The sequence below is a fragment of the Herpailurus yagouaroundi genome, unplaced genomic scaffold, assembly GCF_014898765.1.
Source record: "Herpailurus yagouaroundi ecotype Mexico unplaced genomic scaffold, PumYag 190, whole genome shotgun sequence".
Lineage (NCBI taxonomy): Eukaryota > Metazoa > Chordata > Mammalia > Carnivora > Felidae > Herpailurus > Herpailurus yagouaroundi.
The window spans coordinates 34,135,657-34,149,720 of record NW_024412421.1 but is presented as its reverse complement, the minus strand read 5'-3'; the positions used below and the strand labels follow the sequence as shown (position 1 = coordinate 34,149,720).

Below are 14,064 nucleotides of genomic sequence, written 5' to 3'. Positions count from 1 at the left end.
ATTTCTAAGCAAAAGCCCACCAGTTCGGCGGATCACGTTCCCGGCGCAAGCACACTGGAAGAAAACCTACTTCATCTTCCAAACTCCTTCCCTTCCACTCCACACTTTATTTAATGCACCAGTTAGTAACTGCCCTTGTCCTGCCATGGCCTCAAAACGCTGACACTTCTCATCTTCGTAAACTGTCAGAGCCGTTCTAATAAAAGAGAGGAAACCCCAAGGTAAACAATATTTTTAATGGCATTTTTCCCCTATAAAAATGACTTACAAAAAGAGAAGCAGGGTGTGTCTAACAAAAACTAAGCTAACATTCCAGGAAACAAGGCTACCTACCACCCTCAAGAAGAAGGGTGCCAGTTCGACCTTGTTTTCTTAGCTGGTTTTTCATTTCATTTTTCTCTGAGTTTCTCTGAGTAAAACTTGTGTGCTCAGCCCGTCTCCCGTTTAGCCCCGGCAGGGAAACATTCCAGGCGCGCAACGAGAATTCTGCTGCTGCGGCCTGAGTGACCCAGTTTACGAAAGGAATCAGATGGGTGCCTGGGGATTCAGACTTTGCAGAGCAGGTGCCCCCAAGAGCGAACTAAACGCTCCTCTGCCTCGGGCTTCACGTGCACACGCGCTCCCCTGCCACATGGACCAGGAAGCATCTTTGTGCTCCCTCCGAGGGCACAGACTCGAGAGCCACGGCCGTTGGGAGGGCGCTCATTAAAACTGGTGGCGGAATCAAGAAGCGGTCCTCCGGACTCCGACAGCCTCGATTTTATTCAAGGCTCCGAACGGGCAGGGGGAAAAGGGTGAAGAAAGGTGATGGTTTCTCCAGGGGGAGTGAAAACCCACCCAAGGAAGGTGGATTTGCAAAGAAAACCACACTTCATGATGGCTACCACACACAAAGTTCCTAAATTTTAAGAAATCATTCCAACCTTTGTTTTGTTAGTTCTCCAAAGTATCAACAAGCCGTTTCAACATTTAAAAAGCCCGCCAAGGCCAAGGCCAGAGGTCCTGCACGGCAGGGCCGTGCACGCCGAGCTAGAATTTCCTCCAAATCAGATGCTGGTTATTCTCAAACAAACGTGAGATCTTGGGGTACGCTGGCCTCAGGAGCCTTGCACGTTCCACCTACGCACACACACACGGTGCTGTCACGCCCACTGGGCTGGCCCAAGAGCACGGACATCAGGCTGCCGGTCTCACGCAGAGCCAAGGGCACAAGATGGCCTTCTCTCAGTGCCGTGCCTGACCTGGATCCCGGCTTCCCTTCCCGAAACAGCCCAGCCCAAGGAATCGTATCCGCAACACCAAGTCACAGGGGTGGCAGTCCCCAGGGCACACCTGACCACAAGGCTGACGTGGAGACGTCACAACGGAAGGGGGCCCGGCGGCTCTAGCGCACAGTGGGGAGCCCAGAAAGGACTCGTTCAAGGGGACAAGGCGGCACGACTGGCTTCTGGATCCGGCGCGGCACAGCAGCACCGCGCGGGGCCGTGAAGGAGCCAGTGGGCGTGCGGGGGTTGTATCAGCCTCGCTGAAGGGGGCTCGACCTAAGCTGTGGGGCAGGGCGAGCCCGAACTGACTCTGCCTGCCTCTGCCTCGGAAAGGGGGTCACTTCTTCTGGATACACGGCATTCGGGACAAGCAAAGGCTGCGTCTCACTACGAAACCCCCCTCGTAGGTTCCAACGCCAGGCCGTCCGCGAGGAAACCCTGCTCCGGGGGCCCTTCGGGACTCTGGACGCTTGGGCCTCCCTGGAGCCGGCCCCAGCGCTCCTGAGTTCCACATCGAAGTGGCAACGAATGTCTGTCTCTAATGCACTCAGACAGAACTCTTCTAGAAGGAGGTCATTAAAGAGCAATGAGCATCTGGTTTATGGGAACTGGGCCAGAGGAGGGAACCCAGGCCCTCCAGGAGGCCCCGCGTCCCCCTTTGTGTGAAAGTATCTCCCTCCACACTCCCTCACCTTTCTGGCTCACTCGGCTCCAGAGCCTAAAGTTCCTCTAGCCAGACACAGAATTTCTTCTCTTAACAGAACCTGCCTGCCAACTTAACAAGTCTTTCTCTTTCTACCTAGCTGTGAGCGGCTGGAGCGCTGATGGAGGGAGGAGTCAGGAGGGCAGCAGGGCCTGGGGGACGGCGGCAGTGCCCGAGGCCGAAGGGCCTTGGTGCCGGGCGAGAGCAGTTGAAAGCACCAGGCAGGAGAGGCGCAGGGACGGCGGGGGACACGGCAGGCACAGGGGCGTCGAGGCAAAGCGTCGAGCCCAGAACTCCTCAGACACGTCTTCCACCCTCCCCCTTCGGCCAGATGGCAAAACCCTGAGAGAGGCCAACACTACGGTATATTCCAGAAGAGCACAAACCTGATGTGTCCGCCAAAAATGCCAGTGATCGGGGTCTGAACAAACTCCGCCTGGCGTGTGACTGAAGTCTTGCTCCTGGGGCCCACTTGCTCCCACTCGTCCTCACTGCCTTCGCCCGGCTCGTCCTGCTCGTCTTCGTGCACCGATGGGCTCCTGGGTCCGTTGGAAACGGTGAGTTCTGAAAAGGAGACAGTCCGCTTAGGCCACTCACGGCAACAATGACAGCGAAACAGCTTCCTTAAAAAAAGGTTCTCCGTAAGCCGCCTGCACGGAGTGAGCCTTAAAGGCGACACCAAGGCGCGCTCTGCACAAAGAACAAAGGCGACAGGGACGGACGCCCACCTGAATGCTGCTGGCATAAACCACCAAGGACGGCGCTCCTGGGACAGCCGGAGAGCCGTGAAGACAGACCGGAAGCCAGGCAGCACGGTGGGAGCGCGGCCCGTCTTCCTCACGTGCTAAGGGGCTTTGGTCACATGGGAGAGTACTCTCAGTCTCCGGACACGCGTGCTTTGGCCATTTTAGGGGCGAACTAAACTGCTACTTCCCACTGAATTTCTGTCACTCAGGAAATGCGTGCACACACCGTGCGTGGGGACACAGAGAGAGAAAGCACGGCAGGACGTTAACGGGTGCAGAATCCAGCGGCTGCACAGGTATTCACCGAACGATTCTCCCGGCTTTTCCGTATGTTTGATCGTTTTCCTCATTAAAAGCTGAGCCAACAAAAGCAGAGGTGCTGGACGTACTCTGATTTACCCAGAGGGAGCATTCTCGGTGGTATAAAAAATAAGCAGCGTAGAGATAACCACAGTCGCCCTGGTGAGAAAGTGACTCAAAGGGCCAACGATCTGGGGAGGAAGCGGCTTCGTGTACGAACACGCGACATCTGTTCAGAATGAATTCTCGGGGAAATGTTCTCGCGCAATTTTGTGGCCAACAGACCACGACCTACTTTGGTTATTGGGTGACAGAAGTTTCTTCAGGTTCAGCATTTCCTCATGAAGTCCGTTTAGAATGAAGCCTAAATATTCCTCCGCGTCTTCTTGTCGACCCTGAAAAGGCCAGATAGGAACACGTTAATTTTAACTGATCACCACGCGAGGCCTGCAGGGAATACTGAGCCTGCATATTCAGACCAGGTCTCCTCTTCAATTTTTAACAAGACTTAATGTAAAGTGTTTCCAGAAATCATGTGACTTTTTTTTTTTTTTAATTTCTTTTTACGTTTTTATTTTGAGACAGAGCGCGAGTGGGGGAGGGGCAGAGAGAGAGACAGACAGACAGACAGACACAGAATCGGAAGCAGGCCCCAGGCTCCGAGCCGTCGGCACGGAGCCCGACGCGGGGCTCGAACCCACGGACCGTGAGATCATGACCTGAGCCGAAGCCGGACGCTTAACGGACGGATCCCCCCCAGGCGCCCTTCGCGTGACTTCTTTGTAGGCTGAAACAGGTGGAGCGAGGGGGGCACGGGTGGGGGCGGGGGTGCAAAGTAAACCTTTATGTCTTAAGTGCAGGATGAGGAGGAACTTCCATCTGTTATGTTTTTTCTGGCTTTTTGAAATTTTCTACAATAAACACACGTTACCCTTAGAACAAAACACTTATTGAAAAGTTGCTCTTCTGTGGACACGAAAGGGACGAACAAGCACCAGACACGAGGGCCCCCTCGTCTCACAGCCCCAGGGGCCAAAGGTCACACTGTGGCTGTGAAGGGGAGCCCGGGTGGTCCTCCCGTTCGCAACGATGGGCAACTACAGGGGAAAGGACCCAAATCGCACGTGAAAATCTCTCCTGATTCAAAGGCTCCGCTGACGTTTTTTTTTTTACGCACACACATCAGCAAATTCATCTCCAGACGAGTCACGCGACAGCCAGATATCTGTTTTACGATCTCAGGATGAGTTCGTATTTCCTTCTTTGGAGAAGGACCGCAGGGACCAAGGATTTCCGAGCCCTTCTTTCAGCCTCTGGCGTACCCGCTCCAAACAGGACTCCAAACGGACGGCAGCCGTTGGGCGCGGAGCACGCTCTGTGTGTGCGGCAAAGGGCGGAAACCGGCACGGCTCAGAGGCACAAGGGTCAACGCGGCAGGCCTGACGTTCTCGGGAAGGGCCGCTTGCCGGGTCGGGTCGCTCCCTGGTTGGCATCGGGGAAGTGGGATTTGGGGAGGGTCCCCCCGCTCCAAGAACTGACAAGGGAATGTGCCTGAATCGTACAACATGGTTTACGCTGAACACCCGCTTTCCTTGTGCAGGTGTGGAATTCTGGTCTGCGCCGGGCAGAGGACGCCTGGGGACCCCGGGCACGGAGTCTCCAATGTGTTCCCGAGCAGACGGCATCTTTCCACATGCTGTTGCACTCTGACGCTGAGGAACGAGGCGCGTTCTCTGTGACGCACCAGGACGCGAGTCTCCAGGTTTCCCGCACACCGGACGTCTCGTCTTGCCTTGTGTCCTCGTGCTGTCCTAACCCGACTGTGAGGATAACAGCTTCTGAGTCCTTCCGATAACGGCTGTGACTCACAGCCCTTCCGTCGGACCACCAAGCCTGAGGGTGGCATGGGGGACCCAACACAGCCAGGATGAACCTAACTTCAAAAGACACTTCCGTCCACGAACATAACCTCGGAGCCGGATGTCAGTGGGGCTTGGCCACGGGACGCCCCCTGAACTTCACTGCTTTTCCTGGGCCGCCACCTGAACCGGGTGGCCCGCCTCGGCTTCTCAAGCATCTGCATTTGCATCTATCTTAGGACTTCTTTGCTGCTTCCTTAGATTAAATATCTAATTCCCCTACCGGACGGTGAGCTGTCTGCGGGTAGAGGGTGCAGCGTAATCTGCTTCTGCATTCCCAACATTCCGGAAACGTCAATCTCCAACTGAACATGGAGAGGCACAGTTCGCGCCTACGCCACCCCGGCCACTCACCCTCCGCAAAACAATGGCGCTTCAACACACTTTACTTAGCTTTAATGGAATTTTGGGGGGGATGGTTTTTCTCTCTAAATAATTCCCATAAGTATCATTTCAATTGCTCATATGGACTCATGACAGACTGTCAGGGAGGAAAGAAAGGCTCCAGTTAACTTTACAGAAAGGGTATGTAATTCACTCTCGACAGCTGTCGGCGCCCTACGCGAGACCCCCTTGGCCCCTGGTCCCACGCCTTTAGTAGCAAAGTGTGTGACAAAAGATGCAGCTAAGAGAGTCAAGGAGCCGTGTGACTGTGACAGAGACGCAGCTCTCCCGAATGCCGCCACGGTTCCGGGCCCAAGGACCACGCTCCACGTGAAAGGCCGTGCGGCGGTCAAGGAGCTGGCCGTGATGCCAGGCGCTGCATTTACGAGCGATGTGGCCTTGGAAAAGGATCGCCCTTTTCTCAAATGTAACAACGAGAGGACCGCAGGGGGCGAGGTCGGCTAAGGTACGGAAAAAACTTACAAGGGTGCTCAGTGCCCAGTAAGTGATGCACGCCCTGCCTCTGGTTACCAGGATGATCGTCGTATTTTTAAATTTCATTCAAGCAACTGACTCCACAACAAGCCTAAATCTACCGAACACCCACCAAATGGCAGCAATGCAAGTGCAGGGTGAGCACTGAACAAGCAGGGACCGGAGCTACGCGCGAGCAGGGCCAAACCTTTTCAGACAGGCTCGACTTGATCACCGTCAGGAGTCTGTAAATGTATGTAGGTTCAAAAGCAGCTCCAGGGCGGATATCCCTCACGATTTTATCCCCAAGAGCTGCAACGGAACAGGACACAGATTCTCGTCACTGAAACAGAGTCTTAACACGACGAAAGGCAACATCACCGGGGCGCCCCGCCCCCCGCACAGCCCCACCCCCGCCCCGCCCCCCGCGACGCTGAGAACAGCACAGGTGTAGCGCCGGTTATTTTAAAAACCTTTTCTTTGCGACAAGACCGAACATATGAAATTTAGCCACCTGCCTCCCCAGCCGTCCGTACACAATGGCATCAGGAGGCCTCACCGCTACTCACCTTGTCTGGGTTTTGGAGGTACTGGCATATTAGTAAACTCATTCATTAGCCGAACACTAAACACGGGGGAGAAAAAGTTTAGTACATTTTTGTAAAAGACATCCTTTCACTAGAGACTCTCGATGGCTACTCAGAATGTCAGTCAGTATGAAGGTGGCAAGTTTTTGGCAACCGATGCCAGAGTGGTGAGTGGTTCTTCCACCTTTTCTACGTAACTTCCGGAAGATCTTCAGGGACACACAGTGGCCAGCACTAAACTGACATGAACAAATCTGAGGAACACAGGCAGTGCTCCAATTCCATTTCTGGTTAGCTTCCACATAAAAACACAAACAGTGAATTTTAAAAAATTAAAAAATTAAAGGACTCATCTGCAAGAAAGTAAGAACGTTGCTGAACTATTTGAATTTGAATTATCAGAGGCGAAACGACCCAGCCCCTGGACACATCTGGAGGCACCTTACTTACAAGCTATCTATCATGGGTGTCGACGTACAAGGCCTTTGCACTTTGGAATACAGAGGGATGAACTTCATCAGGTGATACATTGGAGGGCAGGCGACCAGTGCCTGCAGCGTCTAAGGAGTGGCAGTAAGGAAGCGTAAAGGAAATGAAACAGACACTCCAAACTTCTGAAAGGCACATTAAACGCAAAGCATGTAAAACTAAGCCAAGGACACTGAAAGACTTACGTATGTAAACTTTCAAGGAATCAACCAAATAACCGTAAGGACAACTGCCTTGCGATTTCCATGTAAGGCCTTACTCGGCAGTCAGCAGTTTACATACAAAAACTTGATTCAACCAAGATGTAGCAATTTCAACAATGTTTCCAGCTGTCAGTGGACACGCTACCCTATTACTCGAGGCCATGCTAATGAAGATAAAATTGGCCTCATTCTGTCACTCACCGGTCAACAAATCACCTTTTTGGGGGGCAGGAAGAACTCTGTATCTTTTAAGCAAGGTAGGCACACTAAGTAAGGAACCAAGTTTTCGGACTCAAAGTTTAAGGCAGAAGCCCCATGGCAGCTGAACTAAGTCAAATGCACCGGAGGAAGAGAACGCCGTGGTCCGCTGGCCTTGGAGACAGCATGTGAGAAGGATACAGCATTAATGTAGCACCAGTTTCCTTTATTGATCAGCCCCCGGGGTTGCAATGACACTGGTTTATGTATTAGGGTCACATTCTCCAGTAACTCTGAAAGAGTGAAGAAGCATATTTAAGAAGTTAACGACATCCAGTAAATAACAGTGAGCGAAATTCCTACACTCTGGAGGAGCGTTAAAATCCCCCTCGAGAAAGCACATATCCAAGGAAAAGGCACACTGTGTTGAAGCTTCATGGGGCCCAATATCGTGTGCAGTAACCAACGATTTAAAATTTTTAAAAATACTCTCCCCCCCAAACACTAGGTTTGTTTATCTTTCCGTGGGGATCCAACCAGGGAGCAGAGAACTATTTTAACAAGAAACAGAAACGGCTGAACTACATGGGTTAGAGCGAACAGACCCGAGACACACAGGCTCCTCCCTGCACGCTGACAGCGAGGCAGGCCCCGCCAACAGCACAGTCCCTCGAACGCCAGCTACGGAGGAGTTCGAGTGCAGACGGGAGCCTCGTCCGGGGGAAGCCCCCAGCAACTGCCACGGCACCCCACGCACCCCAACGGTGGGCGACCCATCACCGTCCAGGGAGGTGCGACACTCCTTTCTGAGACAGCGGTCTCACGTAGCGCACTTCTACTCCTCACACAAGGCGTGTGCTCAAACGCCCTCGCTCCAGGCAGAAACACACCTCTCGGCAGATTCACCCTGACGTCACTCTTCTCTACGGTCGGCAGACAGACGGGATTGCCATCTTCACAGAACGCTCGAGTGGTGCAATTAAACGCCTTAAGTAATTTTTTTCAGTAAAGTTTTAAAACAAGACAGAGCCTCCCCATGTCCCGTTACGAATCTTGTAGTGAAGCCACACAAGTCAAGGACACCTTTTACCTGGGCAAGCGCTCGATGACGTACAAGCGCTAAGGGGCTGCACTGAATCCTCAGCAATCCAGAGGAGCGGCACCATCCCCCTTTCACCAGGAAGGAGACGGAGTCTCTAAACCCCCGCCGGCCGGCCTGTGTCACTCGGGAGCTACGGGGCACAGCCGGTGCCTAAAAGCCACGATCTGCAGCCACACCGCTTCCTTTTAAATCGTGTCCCAGAAAAGACAAAGGGAGTGAGCGTACGTGTGATGTCAGCACCCATCCAAGGCATCCAACAAAAGCAAGCTTCTCAATTCTACACCGCAGCTGGACTGGCAGGTCTCAGACTTGAGCTTTAAATGAGGAAATTAATTTGCACAGCTCTAACGTCCGCACACACCTATCCCCTCCCTCCTGGGACAGTGAACGTCCTCTTGCCTCTAACTGACGAAGCACAGTGAATGATTTTCCCATTTACAAAAAGTAAAGCATCACAGGCTCCAGAAGACCCGCTGGGACCTGTTCAACTAGTCTGGGCTGGCACAGCTCTCCGCTCTCTCCCCTACTGCGGGCGCAGCGCTGGGCGTCCGTGAGGACCGCGCCAGGTACAGAGCTGGGCCTCGCGCGACATGTGACGCCTCCCGGCAGAGACGGGACAGGGCGTGTGACAAGACAGTGTGCCGCGGGGCTCAGCTGTACCGTTCGTTACTGTGCTCACACCCCTGTCAGGGGGCCACCGCTATCCTGCTCACGTCACAGGCGAGAGAACAGAGGCCCAGAGGGTTAGGGAGCCGGCACGGCTGTGGCCTGAGCTGACGCGTCACCCGCGTCCGCACTGCCCCTCAGCAAGTACCGGGCTCCACGCCACGACCCTTTCTGACAAAGGTTTCAGGGCTCACTTTCCCCACAGGCTTAAGATCTCCTCCTTAAAACAGAGCTGTGTGTTGTGTTTGTGGTGTATTATCACGACGGTCCATACTTGTCAACGTGTGCCCCAGAACGGCAATTATTTAACATAATTATTCCATTAAAAAATCTGTGCACTTCCAAATGGGCATCCGTCCCAGATGAACACTCCAGCAGAGGCACTACCCCTGTGAATCTCTGCCACAGCAGCTTTACATCTACGAACAATAATGCTGTTTCTGCCAAACCAGAAGACTCGGAATCAACCGCCTTCTCACCACCAGGACCTCTGCTAACTGACACGCTACCGCTCGCTGAGCCCCGCCCAGGCACCGGGTCCTGGAAGCACAGAGGTGGCTGAGAGGTGGCCCTGCTGCAGGAGAGCTTGTGGACCAGCGAAAAGGGGACAACGGGGCAGGCTGAACCGAAGGCGGGTCGGCGGACGGGATGCTCGGCCAGATCCACAGACTGGACAACCCGTCAGGCGGCAGGGGGCCGAGGACGGCAAATGGCAGCTGGCACGGCAAGGTCTCCGGCCGGGGTGATGGGGCCTCCCACCCAGAGCAGGCTTCTTGTTGTTGCATACAGTGATGAGGTCACAAGCTCAGTTTCAGAGGTGTGGAAACGAGGTACCCAGATTACACCAGTCGGCAGTACACTCACACCCACAGAGCGGCAAGTACCACATCTACACACACACACACACACACACACACACACACACACAGGCCCACAGCTTGCAGCTGGCACCAGACATCCTCAGCAGCAGTGATGTGTCAGGAGCGGAGCCCTAAGCACCACCCACATGTAAGAGGCAGCCCAAGAAGAACCTAGAAGGACGCGGGGGATTGAATTAACAGTGGAGGCGGAAGCAGGCTCTAGGCCCCCAGGAAGGAGAGCCAGAGCGGAGCGGCCTGAAGCCTGCCTGAGGAGTGAGACAGGACTGGGGTGCCGAGGGGCTCACAGGACTGTGGAGGGAGGGAGCCAGGGAAGGACCGACTCACCGCTGGGGAAAGGAAACAGCAACCTCCATTTCTTTCGAGGAAGGAGCGGCTTCTAGGGTGGGGGAGGGGCAGAGACAGAAGAGGGAGGTGGCTTGGTGACAGTAATTCTTGTTCAGCAAGACACGGAAGGAAAATGCAAAGAAAAGGACCAGAAGATCTGAAATCTCCCTCCCGTGTTAACTGCCTTAACAGACTCAAAAACATGTTTGCAGACGGTCAAAAGTACTTTGAGTTAATATCTTCTTAAATACAAAAAAAAAAAAAAAAAAAATCAACTCCACGCTCAAAAGGAAACAGGTGTGGGGCGCCTGGGTGGCTCAGTCAGTGAAGCGTCAGGTCACTTCGGCTCAGGTCATGATCTCAAGGTTCATGAGTTCGAGCACCACGTCGGGCTCTGTGCTGACAGCTCGGATTCTGTGCCTCCCTCACTCTCTGCTCCTCCCCTGCTTATGTTTGCAACCGAGCCACGTGCCCAGAATAATCTGCATACCTGCAGGCTGAAACACTCCAGCCCTGAGCGGTCAGAGAATATACCCAATTTAAAGTTGACTATCAGCTGACTTCTTTCCAACACTGATCTGGGAAGCAGCAGGTACTGGCTGGACAGAAACCTTTAGTTTCTACATCAACCCTTCCCGTTGGAACCAACGCCAGCTTCGGGCCATTGCTCTCAGTTCACTTATGTTTTAAGGGAGGGGGAAAAAAAAAAAAAAGCAGTTTCACTGTTCGGCATCTACAATCTCAAATTCAAGTCTCTCAGCATCACCTAGTGGTTTGCTCAATGACTGCAAGTAACAGAACATTCCAAACAGCCATGTAGCCACAAAATGAACAGGGCAAAAACTCAAAGCACGTAATCTGGAACAAAAAGACACTCAGTACATTTACTAGAGGATGTACTGAACTAACTTCAAGTCTTCAACATTCTTTACAAGAGCCTCTGGTACAATATTCAAACATTTGTAGATTAAGGTCTTTATGGTAGAACATACAGAGAAGAAACCATTCCAAACATTCCAGATTTTCCTGAATCATGACACTACTATTCTAGAACGTTCTCTACAGTGGCAAGTCTTACCCAAGCTAAAATAAAGTTACCATTCTGTCGTTAGCATCTTCCAGTGAGCCTAAACACCACTCTCGAAGGCGGGCTGACTGGAAGCAGTCTTCCCTGAAGGCACACTGCGTATCTCCATGGCAGGAGGCGCCATCACCCCCACCTAGTATCAGACAACCCCGTCACGCCGCTAACTGCTCTGCTGAGCCCTTCCCGTGTGCGTACCAGAGCTTCCTGGCCTCCTCGGTCCCGGCCTGATCTTGCCATCCCCACTGATTCCAGCGCATCTCCTACTGGCCTCAGGCCCCACACCTCTCTGCAGATGATTGCTGTCTTTCTGCTAATAAGAGCAGACATCTGTTCCTTTCGTATCTTATTCTTCAGACAACGCTCAAGACGAGGCCAACCATCACTCACTGACCTACAGAATGGGTGGCATACAGAAAGTAACTATTAAGGGTAATGTGGGGGTGAATTAAACATCTGGAGACTAAAGTTGTTGGTTCCACTCAAGTTTGTTAGAAACGACCTGGTGGAGTTTGAGGGTCATCCTATCACACTGTTCAGAAAGCCTCCAGGCGCCCCTGCAAAGGAGACTCAAGGCACGAGTCCAGGAAGACAACCAGCAGACAACCAGAGTTCAAACCCTGACTCTGCCGCTCCATTCACTTCGCAGCCTGGAACAGAAGACTCCAGCCTCCCTTGTGGCAGAGTCGACAGGCTGCACCGTGCAAGGCCATGAGGTGCGCAGACACGAGAGCACAACGGGTCTACAGAGACACCTAGCAGGATGGCAGGCGCTGATAATCCTTATTATAATAGAAAGAACGGTGGGGCTCCTGGGTGGCTAGTGGGTTAAGCGTCCGACTTCGGCTTGGGTCATGTTCTCACTGTTCGTGGGTTCGAGCCCCACGTCGGGCTCTGTGCTGACAGCTTGGAGCCTGGAGCCTGCTCCCGATTCTGGGTCTCCCTCTCTCTCTGCCCCTCCCCTGCTCGTGCTCGGTCTCTCTCTCTCAAAAATTAACAAACATTAAAAAACATATGTTTTTTAAAAAAAGAAAAGAAACAACTGATGTAGGCAGGAAGACACGGAAAAAGGAAATTAATTTATGGAAAACTTTGAGCAAACCAACAAATTTCAGTACTGCAAGAAGTTAAATTACTTAAAATTAAGTTTTGGACATTTTGTGAATATACATCAAGTTCCATTTAAAAAGAAATGAAAGTTTGTAAAAAAAATTAAAATTAAGTATCTCCTCGGGGCGCCTGGGCGGCTAGGTGGGCTAAATGTCCAACTCTTGGTCTCGGCTCAGGTTGTGGTTTCACGTTTTGTGGGCTCGAGCCCCGCATCAGGCTGTGAGCCGACAGCGCGGGGCCTGCCTGGGATTCTCTTTCTCTCCTCCTCTCTCTGCCCCTTCCCCACTCACTCTCTTTCTCTCTCAAAATGAATACACTTAAAAAAAAAAAAAAAGGATGAAATTTCTTCTCATCTGGAACTTCTCTTAAGAAACACACATCCAAACGATGTAAAGGTTTGGTTCTGCAGCACCTGCCACTGGGCCCGCCCCCTCAACAGCTGCAAAGACCACAACCGGGCGGAACACAGACAGACACCTGTGATGCGCTCCCTGCTCTCCCTCCCGGCGACACACACGTGCAAAGATCCTAATTCCTATCAAGGGCCACCTGTCACTATTGCTGAATCCTGCCACTTGTAACTCAAGTCAATTCTTCTTGACTTGCAGACAAGCCAGTAGGAATCTGGCTTTGGCCTAATTCTCGGCTGCATTTAGTTCAGTTTCTTTTATAACATCACCAACTGCATTCGCTATTGTATTCCTATCCTGAAGTCCAATAAGCACTCTAACAATTTCTGAGGTCAAAAGAATGAAAACCAGGAAGGGCGGAGCCAAAGGACAAAAGGCAGGGTACTTCCTGAGGCTGAAACTTGAAGTGGGACCTGCGACCCCAAAGTCATCACTGTTGGTTCCCTATTTCACCTTTTAAGGCAAATAATCACAAGTTAACTGGAACAACAAACCTCCCCGGAGGCCTTCCTTCCAGTTCATTATTGTCAGTGTAATTTACTACTCAGATCCACCCAGACAGCGGCTGTAGTAAGCTGGCCTCCTCGATCCACCCTTCGCACAGGGCTGGGGGACTGCCCCACGGAACGCTGACTAGAATGGCACAGAATGCCAGAATGATCCATACCACATACAAGGTCCGAAGTGCCTTCGCTTCTGTACCAGCTTCAACATTAAATGGCTGAATTAAAATTAACTTTCTTATGAAATCTGCTGACACACGGAAAAACTGAGTGGTTAACAGCCTTTCTTGTATTTGAAGACATACACAGTGGCTCTGCCACAAGTCATTCCAATGAAATGATTTACAAACCCGGAGGCAACACTTGCACTGTAAACTTTTAAGTCAGTATAAAGCAGGATTATTTTTGTATGTATTTTAGGCATCAAATTTTGTTTTCCTACAATGAGGATTTAGAGGTCACGGTACCTTTTAAGATCTGTGGAAATGCAGGGCAGAGAACTTTCCTGGATTCTTAAGGCCCAGTAACCGGCCTGTAATCAACATTCTGATGCTGACCTGCTTTTTCTGTCACCTTCCTAAACTGTCCAGAGCATCCTATAAGAGTTTCCCTTTCCCTCATCGCATCACTTTGGAAGGACACAAGCTCTCTTGGGTTACCAAATCAGGAGCAGGACAGCAAAGTGACCAAAACGTACCACTATCTGTTGGCTGCAC

The 14,064-nt window shown here is 52.1% G+C and overlaps 1 protein-coding gene across 3 annotated transcripts in view; it reads right to left on the bottom strand.

Annotated features, from left to right (window-relative positions):
* Window positions 1–14,064, bottom strand: part of LOC121009873 (kelch-like protein 36) — a 105,092-nt gene that overhangs the window by 8,851 nt on the left and 82,177 nt on the right. For 2 of the 3 annotated variants that reach the window (XM_040443246.1, XM_040443245.1), the window contains exons 5-10: window positions 7,470–7,561; window positions 6,829–6,938; window positions 6,361–6,416; window positions 6,000–6,103; window positions 3,310–3,409; window positions 2,355–2,532 (exon numbers count right to left, since the gene is read on the bottom strand). In XM_040443246.1, the coding sequence (XP_040299180.1) occupies window positions 2,355–2,532; window positions 3,310–3,409; window positions 6,000–6,103; window positions 6,361–6,416; window positions 6,829–6,938; window positions 7,470–7,561 (640 nt within the window). Of the gene's footprint in view, window positions 1–2,354; window positions 2,533–3,309; window positions 3,410–5,314; window positions 5,415–5,999; window positions 6,104–6,360; window positions 6,417–6,828; window positions 6,939–7,469; window positions 7,562–14,064 lie in introns of those variants that run through there. The other variant, XM_040443248.1, reaches the window with a different exon arrangement.